The sequence below is a fragment of the Carassius auratus genome, chromosome 38, assembly GCF_003368295.1.
Source record: "Carassius auratus strain Wakin chromosome 38, ASM336829v1, whole genome shotgun sequence".
Taxonomy (NCBI): domain Eukaryota; kingdom Metazoa; phylum Chordata; class Actinopteri; order Cypriniformes; family Cyprinidae; genus Carassius; species Carassius auratus.
In genome coordinates, this window is record NC_039280.1 from 9,563,097 (window position 1) to 9,581,956 (window position 18,860).

Genomic DNA, 18,860 nt, shown 5'->3' on the forward strand with positions numbered 1-18,860 from the left:
GAAGTCTCTTATAGGCTCACCAAAATATAAAAAATGGAGTAAAAACAGTAATACTGTGAAATATTAATAAATCCATAATAAAAGTTTTATACCATATATACTTTTTTAAAAAGTAATTTCATCTTGTGATGACAAAGCTGAATTTTCAGCAGCCATTACTCAGGTCTTTAGTGTCACATGATCCTTCAGAAATAACTGTAAGATGCTTATTTGCATAATTGCATAATCTTATTTGCGTTTTTGTAATCAATGTCATGCTGGTTAATATTTTTTTGGAAAGTATTATTTGATAAATAGGACTTTTAAAAAAGAACAGTATTGATTTACAACAGAAATCTTTTATAACATAATTACATTAACAGACACTTTTGTTCTATTTAATAAGTATTGATTTCTTTAAAAAAAAAAAACACTTTTGAACAATAGTGTGTGTGTGTGTGTGTGTGTGTGTAAACAAAATACATATACGTTATATACATAGACCTAATTAAAACATTTTGATAATATCTTCAAATGAGTGATTTGCAATTTTTTGTTAACGATAAATTGCCAATATTGCTAATCCATTGTGATCAAAGTAAATAAGTAATCTATTTATGGAAATTTAAATTATTATACAAAGTGAATGAACACAAAAACTGGTTCCATCACAGAAACTTTACATTTTATTGATAACAATGTACAGTACAAAACATCCACCTTAACTTAAATTAGGCCAAATTTCATCCAGTCTGACTCAGAGGCTTCTGAATTAAAGCATGGGTTCTCATTAAGACCATCAGTTCCCTTTAGCACTCAGAACACTCCCTGACTCTAAGCAAACACATTTATAAGTGTCAAATGTCAAAATATTGGCAAGAGTAAAATCCGATGAGCTTACTGATGCCTAAGGTCAGGACTTTAGGTCACTGAGCTGCTCCTCACTTTGGATTCTGTATCTTGGCCTTCCTAAACACGACAGTCTCTGTTAGAGGAGGACTTCTTTAACTTCACGCATATTCCACAGTGACATTCCACAGACCTCATGTTTTGTGCATCTGTCCTGGTCTGAATATTTGTCTGTTTGGAGTCCACAAGGCATCAATTTATCTTGCTGCAAGCTACATTATGGCCAAGAATACGGCACATCAATTCAGTTGCACTGGGAAAATCCCACTTTCCCTCCCTCCCCCCATCTACATATCCAGGAGAAATCTGGTGATTGGTGGGCAGGGGCGATTGTTGTGTATTTGGGACTAGTCTGCCCACCTGCCCGTCCCAGTATTGTGGTGTTTTTTAACGCTGTTCTTAGGTGTGTGAGAGCCTGCCTATCTCTGAGCAGTGACGTCCCTCTTCTGTCACACCTCCAGGGGGTTCTGGGGCCCCTCGGCCCCCTGCTGAGGATCTGGCTGGAGCCTGCAGATGGGCTTGTTGCACATGGGGCAAACACTGCGAATTTCCAGCCACTTCACCAGACACCTAAGCAGGAGACAAAGTGAAAAGAGGAGAGATGGGTTTGTTATGCATCAGCTATCTATAGACTCAAGTGCTTTATGGTCACGTCACAAGATGACAGGCTGAAACTGCAGGATGTTTTTGAATACCGAAAAATCGGACAGGTGTTATTCAAGGCAAATACTCATATTTAAGTTGCAGTGCCTTGACAGCTTAATTTGTGGTTCTTGTTTTAGTGCCTCTAACAATATTCTGCGTGTCAGGAATCGACATGCTTGAATGTTTTTAATGGAAATGTGTTGTTTCAATCGATGTTTACAGCTTCCTTATCTTTTATTTTTATAAAAGTATACAGAATAAAGAAACATAATGAGAAATGAGACAAGATGGTAAAAGATCTTACTTTTTGTGAAACGCATGAGAACAAGGGCAAACCCCCAGTTCATCCCGGCTCCGAAACTCTTCCAAGCAAACTGCACAGGTCTGCTGCAGAGTAAAAGAAAAAGAATTGATAAATTAATGTATTCATTTAATTATTAATTTAAACAATTGTGATAGCTCCAAGCATTGTTGATACAATAATGTAGATAGTTAGCTAAAAATCTAAACTCTTACTATAAATAAATCAAAATATGCTGCAGAATTTTCAAGCTGCTTTTTTTATAAGGAATGTGAGAGTTAATGGATGGTCCTGTTTTACGTTTATTAAATAAGGGAGGGGAATCAGCATGGATATTCAGCCTAAATAGTTTTGTGTTCTACAGAAGAAAGTCATACAGGTTTGAAATGACATGAGGTTGAGTAAATTATAGAAATGTCAGAGTTTTATGTTTGAGTGAACTATATACATAGTATAGTTTTAGCAGTTTCTTACTCCAAGAAGACTCAGTTTTTTCCCTGGACCTTTTAGAATGACCTGTAAGAAGAAAATATTATATTAATAATATTATACATAATGAGTATATGCATGTGCATGTATGTATCTATGTATGTGTGTGTATATATATATATATATATATATATATATATATATATATATATATATATATATATATATATATATATATGTATATATGTATATATATATATATGTGTGTGTGTGTGTGTGTGTGTACGGGGTGTGTGTGTGTGTGTATAATATAATAAATTACCTCATTATATCCATATTGTTCTTGTGTGCTCTGTCGCCTCAATCTGTGAAATATAAAAACGGAGCATTACATACATTTAAAAATCTGTTTTCCACCTTTTTTCACTACACCATTTTGATTAACTGTACTTGCATTGTATTAATGCATTCAGCTTTACTACGTTTTTCCCCCTTTGTTTTAAATGTCATTTTTATTTCACTGTTTTTCCTTTTTCATAATTTGAAATGGACTTTTATGATATTTTTCCTTACTTTCTTTATAATGCCTATGGAAAGAACTATAAATGACCATTGTCTATGAAATAAAATGCTACATTTATACAGTTGCTATGTGATGCTTAACACAGCTGTTTATCTTCATTTTGTGTAAATATCCATAGCACTTTCATTGTAACTGCTATATAGTTTGAGATACCTGAACAGGTAGCAACAGAAGATCATGCTCAACATGAAGATGAAGAGGCCTATCCCAAGAATGATGACATAGACATTGAGAGGAAGACGACCGCTGATGTCTGTGGTCATTTTGCAGAACTTTTCTGTAATCTGTTAATCTGAGTCACATAGGCATGCTGCAAGAGAACAAACAAAAGCATGATTTTTGTCAATAGTGTTTGTTAGTGTTTATGGTGAGAGTCAGGAGAGCTCAAGACTGCTTAGGATTTCTTTTTTTGCTCATCCTTTTTTTTATCAGTAAAATGGATGCAGAACTGAAATGGAATAAAAGCATATATGTTATTTATTACTCATACATCATGAATCTGTTATTTGAGTGGGTTGCATATTTCTTTTTGTCAGACCCTTGAAAGACAACACACATCACTGTGATTCTCATGTGTACACTTCTCAGTGTCCCCTGCATGCATATTGCATACTGTGAGCCTGTGGACTGTCCTCGTGTTTCTCAACTCCATGTAACACTGCTCTCATTGTTGGACCTCGCTGAGCAGCATGAACTTTTCACTGTAATACATCTTTTAAAACTGAAAAACAAGAGATGTAACAGTGGTGTTGGATGATGTGTTCAACAGATAAGTGCAATAGCTTATGCTTTAAAGTTTATTATTTACAGTTTAATATAAATTGCAATGTAATCTTTAAATCACAGCAAAATACGGCTGTTGATGTGCATATTAACTGAATTTTAACAGAATTTTCATGCAGTGTTTTCCAGAAAATTTATGTAACCATACTATATCTTTGTCTTGGTTGTGATGGAAAAAAACCTGCCATGTTGTGTTTTTATTTAACTAGCTATCTTGCTAGCTGTTTATTTACTTGATCAAGACTTGTGGAAGTCCTCCAAAAGTTGTTGTTAAGTCTATCATGTTGACTTTCGGGTTCAAGCTATTTCATCACAAATTGGAGAATTTCCAGAGCCGTGAACATTATTTAGAAAAACAATGGTTTAACCTTAGGCAATACAAGTAAATAGCAACACAAAACCATGATGTAACAAGGCTTTTAGTATCTGGGAGTAAAACGGTCATCTTTCAATCCAAGATGAGTTAGTTGCCTCTATAATTTGTTAGAAAAAATATTGCTCAGTTCTCTGACAAACTATAAATGTTTTCTGTAGCATGATGGTCAGTATTTTCAGACTGCCATAGACCCAAACACTGTTAGCATAAAGAATAGACATCAACACTTCATTACACTGTGCCTGCCGATTGAAACGAAAGCAGACAAGAAACGCTCCACACACACACACACACACACACACACACACACACACACACACACACACACCTGTTTGTTTTTGTGAAAAGTGGGGACATCCCATAGGCGTAATGGTTTTTATACTGTACAAACTGTATATTCTATGGCCCTACACTTACTCTACCCCTAAACCTAACCCTAACAGGAAACTGCATTTTTACTTTCTCAAAAAAAAACTAATTCTTTATGATTTATAAGCGTTTTGAAAAATGGTGACATGGGTTATGTCCTCATAAGTCACCCTCTCCTTGTAATACCTGTGTCATACCCATGTCATTATACAGAGTTGTGTCCTTATATGTCCAAAAACAAGAGCACACACACACACACACACACACACACACACACAGACAACATAATAAAAAGAAGGCTGTTGTTATGCTATATATTCTCTTCAGTATGCTTTAAGAAATTAAAACTGTATTCATTCAGTGTAAAAAAGATGTCAGTGCTCTTTTTTTGTAAATGGAGTTAATGAAAATACACTAAGATTTAGCTTAATATCAATCAGCTACAACTGAAAACTGAAAAAATGGTGCTTGAGGGCCAGTTGTTCCTAATGGGGTGACAATGTACTAAATAAACATGTTAACAACGATTTAAACAGTATTTAGTGTTTTTAATTTTAAGCCTTTTAAATGCAAGTAATATATTTCATTTCTTATTATTCAACCGTTAAATCATGAATTTTCTTACTGTATACAGATTTAGATTTTTAAAAGAAAGAGCAAGAGAGCGTTTGGCAACGAGAGTGAAGCCTGGCCAATGTTCTGTGCAGAAAGACAAACATTAATGGTGCACCCTTTCTGCCATAAAGCCACCATCTGGTCTTTCTGTGAGGGGTTGAGGGGGAGGCAAGAAATGTGAAGGCCTCACCAATCCAGGCAGGAAGCACCATTTGGGGGGAAACAATAATAAGTGACCTCAGGGTCGAACGCTGCCAAACAACCACACAATATTTTGTCTCACACAATAGATACAGACACATGTGTGTCTCTCTAGGCTGCGCACAAGTTCAGGTCTCGGAAGAGAGTGTGCCATCAGGAGAAAGGTTAAAAGGCTTGGGTTTTCAGGTGAAGGAGGGGGTGGAAGTAATATAAGGAGGATTTTAGTTAAACATTGATAGGAAGCCAGTGGGAGGGTCAGGGGCTCTGTGAATAACACATGGTTATGGAGCTGTCCAGATTATGTAGCCATTAGAAATGAAGGGAAGAGGAGGAGGGGGTTATGATTCATACTCACCGTTACGCCACTGGATTGGTGCTAGATTGCTCCGCTATACCAAATGATCCAGTAACTTATTGTGTCCAAAGAGACAGTGTTGAAACCTGGCCAAAGGAGTGGGTTGATCCCCTCACTCAAAACCAGAGGAATAATACAAGTTTTACACTCCCAAAACTCCCACCACAAAAACCTGGCTATGAATCTTCAGCGCCTCTGGTTAACACATTACGATCACCCACCAGCTCCTCACTGGCGTTTGGAGGAAGGCATGGGAGATTTTGTTTTCTTTGTGTTGAAACATTTACAAAGCCAAGTCAGTCATTGTTGAAACCTGTGTCAACACGGGAACAAATATCAACACCTACTTCTTGGTATCTACAATGTTTTGTTCAACCACAGGCAAGTTAAAAGAACACCATGCGCTCTTTTTTTTCCCAGCGTCATGATCCAAACCAAGTGGCCGCACAGAATCTTTGACATCGACCGTGGATCACCATTTACCCCCTGCTTGACGTGAAGTTGTTGTCACTGGCTTTTTTCATTTGTTTTTTTACCTCTCTGTACAGTCACGATAACAAAACAGTGAGAGAGACAATGCACATTACAAAGGGTCAAAGATTTCATAGTCTATCTTCAAAACATTGTCGCAAGGCTCACCCCTTCTTGTCGTCAGCCACTTTCCACTAGTCTTCCTGTTCAAGATTATCACCCTCACGTTACAATCAAGCGTTTTCCCCAGTAACAAAGGAAGAGGAAGAGCGGTGGCACACAGCCGTCAGAGCGAGAGCTTGTGAATGCAGCCCATTCAAAGCTGGGTCTTCCTCACACCATCTGGTCTGGCTTCTGCGCTGCAAAGACACAAAGGATAAAAGGCATTTTCCAGACAAAGTGATGAGATTCCTGTGCGTTTCCTGTTGCCTTTTCCGGCAGCCCTGCCTCCACGTAATGGTGCCGATGACTTCTCTCCTGCTCAGTTTGTAAACAGATCTCTGCTCATGTGATTCGCTGTCTGGATCACAGCTCTCCTTTCACTCGCCCCTCCTCGCTCTCCCCCTCTCCCTTTCTAGCCGGTGCTCTCTCTCTACATCCTACTTCTCTCCAGCTGAAGGCTATTAGGAGGTGACAGTGGCCAGGCCAGCAGACTCTCCCTGATGAGTCTGTGGAAGACAAGGCTGGGAGGGGAATGAGGGCTGATTCACTTTGCTTGACTGGCAGTCACCAAAACAGTAAGATACTACAGAAGGAAAACAGTGAGAGTGTGAAGCAAGAGGAAAAATATAGAATAGAATGGAATCTTAGGATCCTCTGAGAGCAACCCTATACTGTATTGCAAAAAAATAGAAAAGAAGCAGAAGCAGTGATGTCAGTAATTTTGTTGCTGCAAAAATGAATAAATAACAAAACATAGCTTATTACACAGGTTTATTCAAGAGATTTAGTGAGTGTTTTGAACTCATGTACAGACAGGAAATATGCAGCTGGTGATACTGGTGATTCGTGTTGCACAATATCAATGTGTTATGTAAAAGGTGCTTTTGCTAAGTCTCCCTGAAGATGTCAAGTTATGCTCATTTGATAGCATTTGTGTCATAATGTTGCCTGACAAAAATGTTTGGCCTTGTTCTCTTTAATACAAAAATAGGAATTTTTACCCTTTTTCACAATTAAAGTGAAACAGGGCAAACTTTTAGATGATTTAAAAGAAATGCGAAGCTTGTTGTTTTATGAAAATACTTACATTGTTATTAATTTAAATAATTAACTGAATAATTTTTTTGAAATTCTTTGGTTTTGAGTATTATTTGTGTTTAGACTGGCATTGTTTATGGCAAAAAATTGTCATGCCAACAAAGTTGAAAAAATGTATATAATGTTACACAGAATACCAATAAACAATTTTCAGAAAATCATGGTAACATATTGTTTACACGTTGTGGTTAACTAGTTTGAACTAAATTCAGCCAGGAATATTTCTAAATGAAAATAAAATCTTGTATTTCTTCTCTTCTCTGAGTAAATTTTGCAGTCACATAAGCTTTTTGATGCACTTTTACAGAACTGAATTGGTAAATTTGCTTATAATGGACTGGATGTAAACCCAGCCACTGTGAACCAACAAATCTTTCTCAGCTTCAGTTAACTGGGCCCATGATCAAATATCATGAAATGATTTACTTCACCTCATCAACAACCCCACTGAACAAAGATAAGTATTTTCCCTGAACACCAAATCAATTAGCATGTGATCAGCTCATGGCTTCTGTTAAACTGGCAATTTTATTTGAACAATGCTCTATTGATCCTCTCTTTTCCTTCCCTCTGACAACCACAAATCACTGCATGCTTGGCAATCATCTCTGCCTGGATGAATGCCCATCATTTGAAGCTGAAATTATCAAAAATCAAGCTGTTGTTCCTTCAAGCCAAGAACCACCCTTGCCAAGACCTTGTCGTTTCAATAGACAACTCGACCATCTCACCCACACAGAAAGCCAAGAACCTTGGTCTCACAATGGACAATGAGCTGTCTACTGAATCCTCCATACTAACAACAGTCATATCGTGCAGATTCCTCCTGCAAAACGTTTGCCAGACTGTGGTATAGGCCCCAATCTGCTGTCGTCTCAGCTACTGCAATGACTCCTGGCCAACCTCCCAGTGAGTGCAATCAAACCTCTGCAGCCCGGCTGATATTCAACCTTCCCCAGTAGTCCCATGTCACATCACTGCTGCGCCCCCTCCATGGCTTTCTATCCCTGCACAAATCAAGTTCAAAACACCTTTCTAGCTTTCAAGGCAGTCAAAGTTCTTGTACCCTCCCACAGTTTCAGTAAACAGTTCTTAATAGAACCATTTTTTCTTAGTGTGATTAACATTTTAATATAACAGTTTTATTTTCACTACAAAGAACCTAATGTGCAATTAAAAGTTAATGGTTCGTCATAGAACCATATATGCCACTAAAGAACCTTTATTTTTAAGAGTGTAGGATGTATCTGTATTAGCCAGTTAGTAATATATTTAAAATACATTTATTTCATACTAAGTATAGTTCAAATCTATTAACATATTTTCTTACATATCGCTCAAGATGTACTGATATAAAAATGTAATTTAACTTTATTTGGAGTAATACTTTTGCACAATGCACATTTCTTAATATTCCGCCTAAAATGTGTTTCAGTGTAAATACTGATGAGGACTGTATTATCTTTGAATAATATCATAATGACCTTTAAATGCTAGATATTTAAAGTGTACCTGAAGTATACTTGCAATAGTTCCACATTTTTACACAACCAAATACAGTACAGTTCCTAAACTTTGGAATAGTTGGCCTGTAAAAGTGAGACTTGCTCCTAGCCAGTTTAAAGTCTGTTCTCAAATCTTGTTTGTTTTCTCTGGCATTTGATTGATGTCAGTTTAAGGCTTTGATGTCAGTTTGCTCTGATTATATTTTAATGTTTTTGTATTATTTTTGATTATTTTTTTGATTAATTACAATTTTTTATAATTATAATGCATGCTTTTTATGTATTGTGTTTTGTTGTACAGCACTTTGGCATAACTCTGTTGCATTAAACTTGACTTGACTTTGATAGTTCAGTGTCTCTTTAGTTGGACTTCAGCACTACTGCACAATTAAAATGCATTAAGTACAAAATTAACTGTTCCAAGTTAGCACACTGACTATACCAGTTTAGTATGCCACAATGGTATTGCAGGGTATTTTTATTAATTAAATAAATATGTAAATGTATTTGTAGCATGAAATAAATTGTTTTTTTACTAGGGAACACCTTGTTTGTATTTGAATAGGAAGCGTTTCTTTAATTGCAGATAGCATTACAAATGCATGCTTGCCATCTGTTCATCACAATGGTTTCATATGTAATGATGCTAATGCACTTTTGTAGGTCATTCTGCATAAGAGCATCTGCTAACTCTTTTAAATGAAATAAATTACATGTCAGTAGTAGTTAATAACATCATTTGAACAGTTTTTTGCTTTGTTTTGTTATAGCAAATATGTTTGTCAGATGCACTTTATTGCTGAGAAAAGAGTAACAAGAAATCATCTTAACCTGAGAGTACATCATGTCCCTTAAAACAGATGCTAAATAGTTGTGCGTTATCAAAATGTGACAATTTAAACTGCCAGTCTCCTCTCTACTAAAATAAAAAAACTGAACACTGAATTACAGCCTTAAATGACAAATATCAACATAATACTCAAGCATGTTTTCCATGAAGAAACAACAAAAACAATAAATGAAAAATCCTGAATATATAACATTGATAGAAGAGAACGCACAAATTGTTTTTCATTCACCTAACAGGTGTTCTCTTTTGTTAACAAGTCCCATTTGTTTAAGCGGCTGTACACCGGAGTGTCATCGATCTCTCTGTACATGTAAACCCCAGTTATACGGTTCCACTCAGCTCTGGGAATGACGCTCTTGGCTTCCTTGCAGGCTTCTAGAAGCTGCTTCTCCTGATCTTCCAAGGCCACAAAGCCAAAGAAGTTCTTGACGCACTCAGCAGCATGGTATTTAGAATGAACTTCAGCTGTACGCTGGAATAGATCTTGTTCATTGGAACGATACTGGGTCCAGTACGCCTCCTGCTGATAGCCAAGTGTAGAGCAGCAGTGTTTCAGACAGAGGAGCAGAAAGACACAGAGGGAGATGATTCCCACCAGCAACCAGCCCAAAAGCTAGATGAAGAACAGAAAAAAGAGGAAGTTATACATTTCATACATTTAAGTAAATACCCAATTAAAATTAGAAGTGTATATGTAATTGAGGACTATAACAAGACTATATTGCAGTGATAAATACCTGGGATTCATACTTTAGCTGGCGTTCAATCACTCTTGTGTAGTTCATAAATGGAGCAGGTACATCATTACATGGAAACCGAGCCATGATCTCTGGAGTCTTTGTAGTAGGAGGGAAATGATCCAAAGTAGAGGGGTCTACAAACTCACTTAAAGCACAGACATACGCCTCTCCTCTCAGGAGGGAAATAACTGACCAAGTGATGGGGGCAACAACTGCTCTCCCCAAAATGGAGCCCAACAGAGCAAAAGCAGCAGACAGTGATAATTTCCGGCATTTTCTGGTGCGGCACTCTGACACAACGTCCCAAGTATTTCGATTTAGCATCAACCCAATGATGAAGAAAGCCAGAGCTGGTACACCAATGGCAGCCAGGCCGTACAGGTAATTCTTCTTTGGTGAACATGGACAGTTAAATGCTAAAATATTGTATGCTGTCTGACTGGCTACTGTCCCTAAACCTATCAGGCCGTTGAAGATCATGACATCTTTACTCTTGAAGAAGAGCGCAATAAATTTGAAGTTTTCTGAGATGAGTGAAGCCATCTTGTCCTGATTTTCTCAGTGTGAATTAGTGCAGATTTAACAAAGTCTTTCAGAGAGTTTCCGTAAAGTAGACCTAAAACACTGACAAAGACAGGAGAGTGAAGAGTCCTCCTTTGTTATCTGACACCATCATTCAGAAAAGCAGAAACAGAATCTAAAAACTAGAGAAACGTAGATACATAAAAAATATGCATGTGTTCAAATCAGAAGATTCATGAGATTCAATTCAAAGCCCGATTTCATGCAGAAAAGCTCTGTGAACAAAGACCCTTTGGGCTAGTCTCAGCACGACACTGAGCCCAAATTAGAAACTAAAAACCATTTAGAAACGGAGAGACTTACATTCCATTGCAATGAGGTACAAATGGTCTCCCTGAACAGCCATAAAGTTGACAAATAAGTACAAACAAATGCAGACAGCAACAGAAGTCCTTAAAAGAAATGAGTTTACTTTAGGTAGCTCATGTTGTGTTGAAGTAGTCAGGTCTTTCCTGCGCTCTGTCGGTTGTGTGCATGCAGCAGTGAATCATCAGCAGGAACTTCATGGTTCCAGCCCCAGTGGAAAGTATGTGCACTTAACTAAAACAAGCTGGGCAACTTCATGAATCAAATCACCTCCCCACATTTAGTCTTGTTAATTAGCTCCACCTAAAATTACATTGCATGTTGGAACAAAACAACAACAATAACAACAAAAAAGGAACAAAGATGAAAACAAGTTATTATTACTGGTAGTATACTAGCAACAAACATTTTTTAAACACAAAATGGCTAATCAAAAATGAACTAGACCGCAGCTGTTTTCTGGTCCTCTAGATTTTAAAATAATATAAAATATAACTTACTGCAGCTGTGGGTCAAAATATTTCTGAGTCCCTAAAGGGATATGATGGAGGAAAAAATTCAGGATGGGTGGAATTTTACACCCTGCGTCAAATTGTGCCTTTGTAAACAAATCCACGATAAAATGAAATGAACAAAGGACCAAGTTCCTAGTGATGTGGGCTTGAACTTAATGAAAAATAAAGTTCATCTACTATTTCCTAATGTATATAATTAGATTTTCTCTCAAAATGTTATGTACAGTAGTTACCTTTTCTCATTGAATCAAATTTATTTAATTATGTATTTGTTCGATTATTTTAATTTTCAGGAAAAAAAATGATTTCACAATAACAAAAGCATAACATTAATATTAAAAATGACCAAAAATCATTTAAACTACAATTTTAATGGCACACTAAGTGTCTGTTTTGAAATTGAATGAGCCATTAATATCGTTACAAACAGAAATCTAGCGGGTAATGTCAAAAAACAATATATTTTTTATATATATATATATATATATATATATATTATATATATATATATATATATATATATATGTATGTGTGTATATATATATATATATATATATATATATATATATATATATATATATATACATACATACATATATATATATATATATATATATATATATATATATATATATATATATATAAATATTTTTTATACTATATTATTGCACAATTATTCAGTGATATATTTCAGGAAGTATGATCATTTTCTGCATACTATTCAATAAAATAGCATTTGTAACACTTAATTTGAAGCTGGCGGTTAGTAAATAAGACTGCATGGGCCTTGCAGAAGAACATGTTTTGGTTGTGCTTTAGCTACAACTTTACAAGTCAGATGAGCCTCTGTAGAAGAAACACAACTAAAACACAGGCTCAAGAAATAACCAGTCTACACTAAATGGGTCTCAAATTGACAGCTGAACTTTGTTAATTTGGCTAACCAATAGGTTTATAAATTACATGGTCCATCTATGAAAATAGCTTTCACAGCATGCACTATACAGCAAACTATAATGAAATAACTCCTTACTAAATTTTTCACCCTCAGATTCCAGATTTTCAAATATCTCAGACAAATATCGACCTAATAAACCATACATCAATGGAAAGCTTATTTATTCAGCTTTCAAATAATATATATAAAACTCAATTTAAAAATGCTGATCCTAATGCCTGGTCTTGTGGTCCAGGGTCACATTTCTGTTTTGAGTAAACCTACTGCTGCTATCGGAATTGTAATACAATCTCAAGCTAGTCACTACACAAGAACTTTTAGCATGACTGTCTACTTTATAATAATACTGGTTTCAGACAGACCTTCAAGGCACTATACGTAATATCTAGAGCAAATGCAGCTGAGCTTGATTTGAGTTGAGTGATTTGGTGCCACCCAAATTGCAAGGATTTTGGTAGGCTGTGATTAAAGGTTGAAAAATATACAAATAAAATTCAAGACCACAGATATGCATAAAGCCTACGTATCTATGTTAGAGGCAACTACTGAATTTTAATCACAAGCCAAACAAAAATTCATGAGCAGTTATAATATTTTAATAGAAATTTGATTGTGAAATTTCAACATTTAAAGCAAACAGAATGGTCTTTAGCTTTGAGAAAGTAAAAAAAATATTGTACTTATGGAAAAGCAGTGATATAGCATTTACCTGTTGTAAACAAAGCTAATTGTTTACCATTGTTAACAAAGCAGTGCTGTGCTTGTGAACACTACAATAATGTGCATCATATGGATGTAAGATGAGAAGAAAATGCAATCAAAGCCTTTCTGAAGAAGGTCAGTTCTTCTCAAAGATACATTCAATTCACCCCCAATTTGATATTTAGGATTTTCTTTGCAAAAAATTTTTTTCAGACAGTGATCTCCCTGTGCTTGTCCAGTGTTTTCTCTGCTAGCATATCTCTGGCCTCTGTTAAGGCCCTGTTTATAAACTTTCATATTTCCACACATTTCCAGGTTTAAAGCCTATTTACAAAATAAATAAATAAAATAATTCAATTTCCATAATATTATGGGTCTCATTTTCCAGTATAGCAAATCAAATTGTACACTATACTGTAAAACTGATACATTTCTGTAAAATTCCTCCAGCACATCTTCGCCAAAACTGAAATTATGAATGACAAAATATCCATTTGACAATTTAAAATGGCTTGCCTTTAACAGCAACACTGGTCATCTCAGCAATGTTTAGACTATGCTTTGACATTCAACTTTTGTTTAGAAAAAAGCCAAATTTGTGGATTGTGGCACAGTGATTTTTGAAATCCTGCAGGTTTGAATGATCCAACAGCCATCATCAACACAGACTCAATATAGTATTGTCCAGAAATATTATAATAGTAGTTTCTTTGTTTGCATTTAAGTTTTTACATTATTATTATAATCATTTATCTTTGTGCTTCTAGCTTTGATATTAAAAATACATAACATTTATTATATGAATATTAAACAGATTTTTTTCCCCTTTATGACCTGAGTGTGGCACACATTTCTTGGGTGTTTCTTGATTCCAAAGATATTGATTTTTGGGTGTGTAGTATTATTCATTAATTAGACTAATTTGTCAGACTCAAAGGATAAAATGTCAATTTTTTTTTCAATTCCTTAACAGTCATGTTCAGTTGTATACGTGGCCCATTTGTTTAAGCGGCTGAAGATGGGAGTGTCATCGATCTCTCTGTACATGTAAACCCCAATGATGCGGTTCCACTGCAGTCTGGTAATGATGCTCTTGATTCCCTTGCAGTCTGCTAGAAGCTGCTTCTCATGATTTTCTAAGGCAACAAAGCCAAAGAAACTCTTGACATTTTCCACCGCATGGTATTTAGCATGTACCTCAGCTGTACGCTGGAAAAGAGCTTGTTCGCTGGAGCAGTACTGGGTCCAGTACGCCTCCTGCTGATAGCCAAGCGGAGAGCAGCAGTTTTTCAGACAGAGGAGCAGAAAGACAAAGACGGAGATGATTCCCACCAGCAACCAGCCCAAAAGCTAGATGAAGAACAGAAAAAATTAAGTTTGTACAAGTGTTGATACAATTAGGGACTGTAACAACACTATGAAAAATGACAAGTACCTGGGATTCATACTGTAACTTGCGTTCAAGCACTCCTGAGTAGTTCACAAATAGAGCGGGTACATGTTTACATGGAAACTGGGCCATGATCTCTGGACCAGGTGTAGTTAAAAAGAAGTCGCCCAGAGATGAGGGGTTCATGAACTCACTGAAAGCACAGACATACGCCTCTCCTCTCAGGAGGGAAATTACAGTCCAGGTGACAGGAGCAACAACTGCTCTACCGATAATGGAGCCCAACAGAACAAAAGCAGCAGTCACTGATTAATTTCCTGCATCTTCTGGTCCGACACTCTGACACAACGTCCCAGGTATTTTGATTCAGCATCACCCCAATGACAAAGAAAGCCAGAGCTGGTACACCAATGGCAGCCAGGCCGTACAGGTAATTCTTCTTTGGTGAACATGGACAGTTAAAAGCTAAGATGTTGTATGCTGTCTGACCAACCACTTCTAAACCAATGAGGCCATTGAAGACTATGACATTCTTACTTGAAGTAAGTGCTATAAATTTGATGTATTCTGAGAGGAAAGCAGACATCTTATTTTAATAAGTATTTGTCTTTCTCCGTTACTTTTCGCTGATGATGATTATTGTCTCTGTAAATTAACCTTCAAACCTGACTAAGACAGATATGCAAGTAAGTCCTTTATGGCCGACACAGTTATACATAAAAAGAGGGGCAAGACAAAAATAGCTTCATTATACAATTTCTAAATTACATTCAGTTCATATAAAAACAGTTAATTGGGGAGTTTCCTCAAGCCTCTATGTGCCACTTAAATTAATTACCAAAAACCAAATATCAATTGAAAAATTGAAATATTTCTGTAATGAAGACTTACATTTCATCGCCGGGGAGTACAAAATGGTCTTTGCTGAACATCCACAAAGTTTGAAAAATATGTACAAGCTGAAGCAGATCGAAAAAACAGAACAAAAACCTGTCTGTATGTAGCTGTATTTGTTGTGGTCAAGAAGTGAGATCATACCCTTGCTCTGTCTGTACATATAGCAGTGAATCACCAACGGCACTTACAATCTGGTTTCAGTCCCAGTTGAACTAACAAACATTTATCTAAAACAGGTCGGGCTAAAGTAAAATACAAAAATCAGACACAGGCAAAAAAAAAAAAAAAAAAAAAAAAAAAACACCTTTCTCTCAGAATTTTACAGAATTTGGGATAGTGTCCATATATAAAATAAGTTACTAGGCTTAGTTACAAATTTGAATAATTACATTTAGAATTTCCCAAATTTAGGGGTGAAATAAAAAACAAATGTATTGATTTTTGTTTCTTTTACCTTATTAACATTCTTTTTGTTTTATTTTAAATATTTTATTTCATCTTGAGGCCCTCTTGTAAGTTTGCTGAAGCTTCCTGTAGGGCCCTGGAACCTGAAGTCCACTGCTTTAAGATATCCGAAAATCATAGACATGATCAATTATGAGTTAGTAATAAATACTGCTGCTTTAAACTGAAGAGTATAAGACCGCCAGGTGGACACAAAAGTCTGGCCTACTAAGCAAGCTATACAGTTGCAAACAGCTGCAGCAGCATCTGTTGGACAATAACATTGTCTGTGACTGTGGGAAACATAATTTATGATATGGTGAACTACTTTGATCACTTTAGCAGCCATAGCAACTAGCTATTAGTAGCCAAGGCTAAATACTGTAAAAATAACCTCCGGAGCGACATTAGCAGCTGATATGTCTTTGATATCCTATGACCAATTACATTAACAAACTCCTCCTCAAAAAGAGTGACATTACTTATTAACATCATCATCATCATCATTATATTATTACTGTCATATAGGTCATGCCTGCGTGTTGCATTGTGTTATCACAGAAAAGCCCATTTTATCCTATTATTTATGTTCTCATTTATTTATAGTAACAAACAACAAACAACAGTGACTCGACTGAATGACTACTGAGTCTCTGGAGGATATCAAATAAGAAATGGCATGCAATGAATAGAAATTAGATCTTGACAGCTGCTATACCAGAGATTAAGATTAAACCATGAAGTCAGACTTTGGAGTAGTATGCTACAGCTGTGTTTTTCACAGGTGTGTGAGTGTAGCGCTCATCTGAGAAGCTGAGTGTATCCAAGTGTGCATGTCCATTCATATTCATATCTTCAGCGTGTTTGTTCAGAAATAGTGCGGGTTTACATGTATGCCAGTTCCATAGGACTTTATTCATGTCTTCTTCTTTACGGACCCCAAGAAGCTTCTCCTCGTCACTCTTCTCTTTTTCCCTGTCATCATCTTTGCCGCCTTTCTTTTTCTTTGTAGGTAGCTGGAACTGTGGAACAATTTCACCGCTGATACTCTCGAAGTATTGCTGTATGCAGACCTTAGCAAAGCTCTTAGCGTGCTCTTTGCATGTTTCGTCGAACAGTTTGCGCTCTGTATCAATGTAGTGCGACCAATATTTGGTTTTAAGAAATGCGGCTTGTGTAAAACAAGGTCTTATCGCCCTTATCAAGAAGGCTGCTATAGTTATTACCATTAAAAAGGTCCATCCACAGGCCTAAAAGAAACATTGCAACAGATTAATTTAAAAATAAAACAATACATTGTTTTAGATGTATATACCCTAGCCTAGTTTTATATAGACAATATAGGCCTATAGTTTACATATTATCAAACTGAATGTCATAGCCATCATATCTCATCTATATAGGCCTAACAATTTAAAATCCATGGTCTATAGTTTACCTGGGTTCATAATTAATTTAATTCATAATTAATTAATTAATTTAGTATAGTTAACCTTGTAGGGTATCTGTGAAAATTCGTTTCTAAATCTTATGAAACGCACAAACACAAAAATAAATTCTTATTTCTTCTCAAATGTTTGTCTCTCCACGCGTTTGACGTTTTGATTTTCTCTCAGCGCGTCGAAGTTCCCATAACTGTATGAATATTTAATGAGGTAAACACTAAAGCATTTTATGGTTGTTTGTTTGTTGATAAAAACTTTAGCACCGCTTCTCTTCACACTTGACACTATAATTAACAATTCAGGTGCGTGCTAAAAAATTTTTTAATTACTTTTGCCAAATTTTACAAAACGACAACTATTGCTTTATCCAGCCTTAATAGTAGGCAGATAGGCCTAGGTAAGATAATTTAGAACCCCCCATTTCATCACTGAATTGTGAAATAATGTCATTACCTGTGATAAACAGCGAATGTACCTAGTTGATGCTTCCATGGAAATAACCTCATGCCCATCAAATACGTCTTGGCATGGAATCCTTGCTTGTAATTTCAGAAGCTCCTTTTTGGATAAGCTTTGATAGGTCTCGTTGATGAACTGAGATAAATCCGTAGTGGCGCTGAAAGCACACAAAAAGCTCTTGCCATCCATTAAAGTCACGGCTACCCATACAGCCGGAGCGATGAGAGCGCGCTGCGTCATGGAGCTGAACATGTAGCGTAAAACCGCCGGATCCTTCCTGCGCTTTCCAACCGGTCTCTTCCATTCCTCGGTTAACACTGATATGTTGTTGTTAAGTACATATCCAAGTAAAAAGAACCATATTGGCGGAACGATTAGAATGCCGATCCCATATGCATAATTGTAGTCTGGAAGACAAGGACAAGTGAACTCAAAGGAGGAATACATCTGAGCACTTGCCAGAGCCATGATCCCACAGATGCCATTCATGAACGACTCTTGGTTGGCTTGCAAAAACTGGACCATAATTCGAAACTTATCCATTTTTAAAAAGTTAGTTCAACCTTTAGAGCAAAATAGTAGATAGATTTCGTGCAGTTGAGTAATAAATAGTAAATGATAAATCTTATTTTGGCAGAGGAGAATAGAGAGCAAGACTGCTGGAGCAGAGTTGAGTCCAAAGTGAACAGATGTTCACCAGGTCGCCTTAATGCATGGATGCACATGAGTGACAGGCCCCTCCTTCAGAGGCTCTAACACATCCTCAACTAAATAGTTGGGTGTGATTTTTG

General features: G+C 36.3%; 3 protein-coding genes and 1 pseudogene across 5 annotated transcripts; all 4 read right to left on the bottom strand.

The window, feature by feature from the left end:
• Positions 1 to 642: 642 nt before the first annotated feature.
• On the bottom strand, positions 643 to 6,508 carry LOC113056966 (RING finger protein 122-like). 2 transcript variants are annotated; one of them, XM_026223932.1, is made up of 7 exons: positions 6,185 to 6,508; positions 5,546 to 6,085; positions 3,000 to 3,156; positions 2,586 to 2,628; positions 2,309 to 2,350; positions 1,838 to 1,920; positions 643 to 1,458 (listed from the first exon to the last, which is right to left on the bottom strand). In XM_026223932.1, the coding sequence occupies exons 3-7, from the start codon at positions 3,107 to 3,109 to the stop codon at positions 1,338 to 1,340; spliced, it is 399 nt and encodes a 132-aa protein (XP_026079717.1). In that variant the 5' UTR covers positions 3,110 to 3,156; positions 5,546 to 6,085; positions 6,185 to 6,508; the 3' UTR covers positions 643 to 1,337. The 2 variants fall into 2 exon arrangements, with proteins under 2 accessions (XP_026079717.1, XP_026079716.1); XM_026223931.1 differs by lacking the exon at positions 5,546 to 6,085 and having other exon boundaries at positions 6,185 to 6,504.
• A 3,205-nt stretch (positions 6,509 to 9,713) lies between these two features.
• On the bottom strand, positions 9,714 to 11,521 carry LOC113056967 (calcium homeostasis modulator protein 2). 2 transcript variants are annotated; one of them, XM_026223934.1, is made up of 3 exons: positions 11,257 to 11,521; positions 10,369 to 11,075; positions 9,714 to 10,244 (listed from the first exon to the last, which is right to left on the bottom strand). In XM_026223934.1, exons 2-3 carry the CDS (start codon positions 10,912 to 10,914, stop codon positions 9,861 to 9,863), a joined length of 930 nt encoding a protein of 309 aa, XP_026079719.1. In that variant the 5' UTR covers positions 10,915 to 11,075; positions 11,257 to 11,521; the 3' UTR covers positions 9,714 to 9,860. The 2 variants fall into 2 exon arrangements, with proteins under 2 accessions (XP_026079719.1, XP_026079718.1); XM_026223933.1 differs by having other exon boundaries at positions 10,369 to 10,995; positions 11,257 to 11,519.
• Positions 11,522 to 14,263: 2,742 nt separating this feature from the next.
• Positions 14,264 to 15,410, bottom strand: LOC113057527 (calcium homeostasis modulator protein 2-like; annotated as a pseudogene).
• Positions 15,411 to 15,456: 46 nt separating this feature from the next.
• On the bottom strand, positions 15,457 to 18,733 carry LOC113057528 (calcium homeostasis modulator protein 1-like). The gene is made up of 2 exons (XM_026224951.1): positions 18,064 to 18,733; positions 15,457 to 17,415 (listed from the first exon to the last, which is right to left on the bottom strand). Exons 1-2 carry the CDS (start codon positions 18,610 to 18,612, stop codon positions 16,909 to 16,911), a joined length of 1,056 nt encoding a protein of 351 aa, XP_026080736.1. The 5' UTR covers positions 18,613 to 18,733; the 3' UTR covers positions 15,457 to 16,908.
• Positions 18,734 to 18,860: the final 127 nt, after the last annotated feature.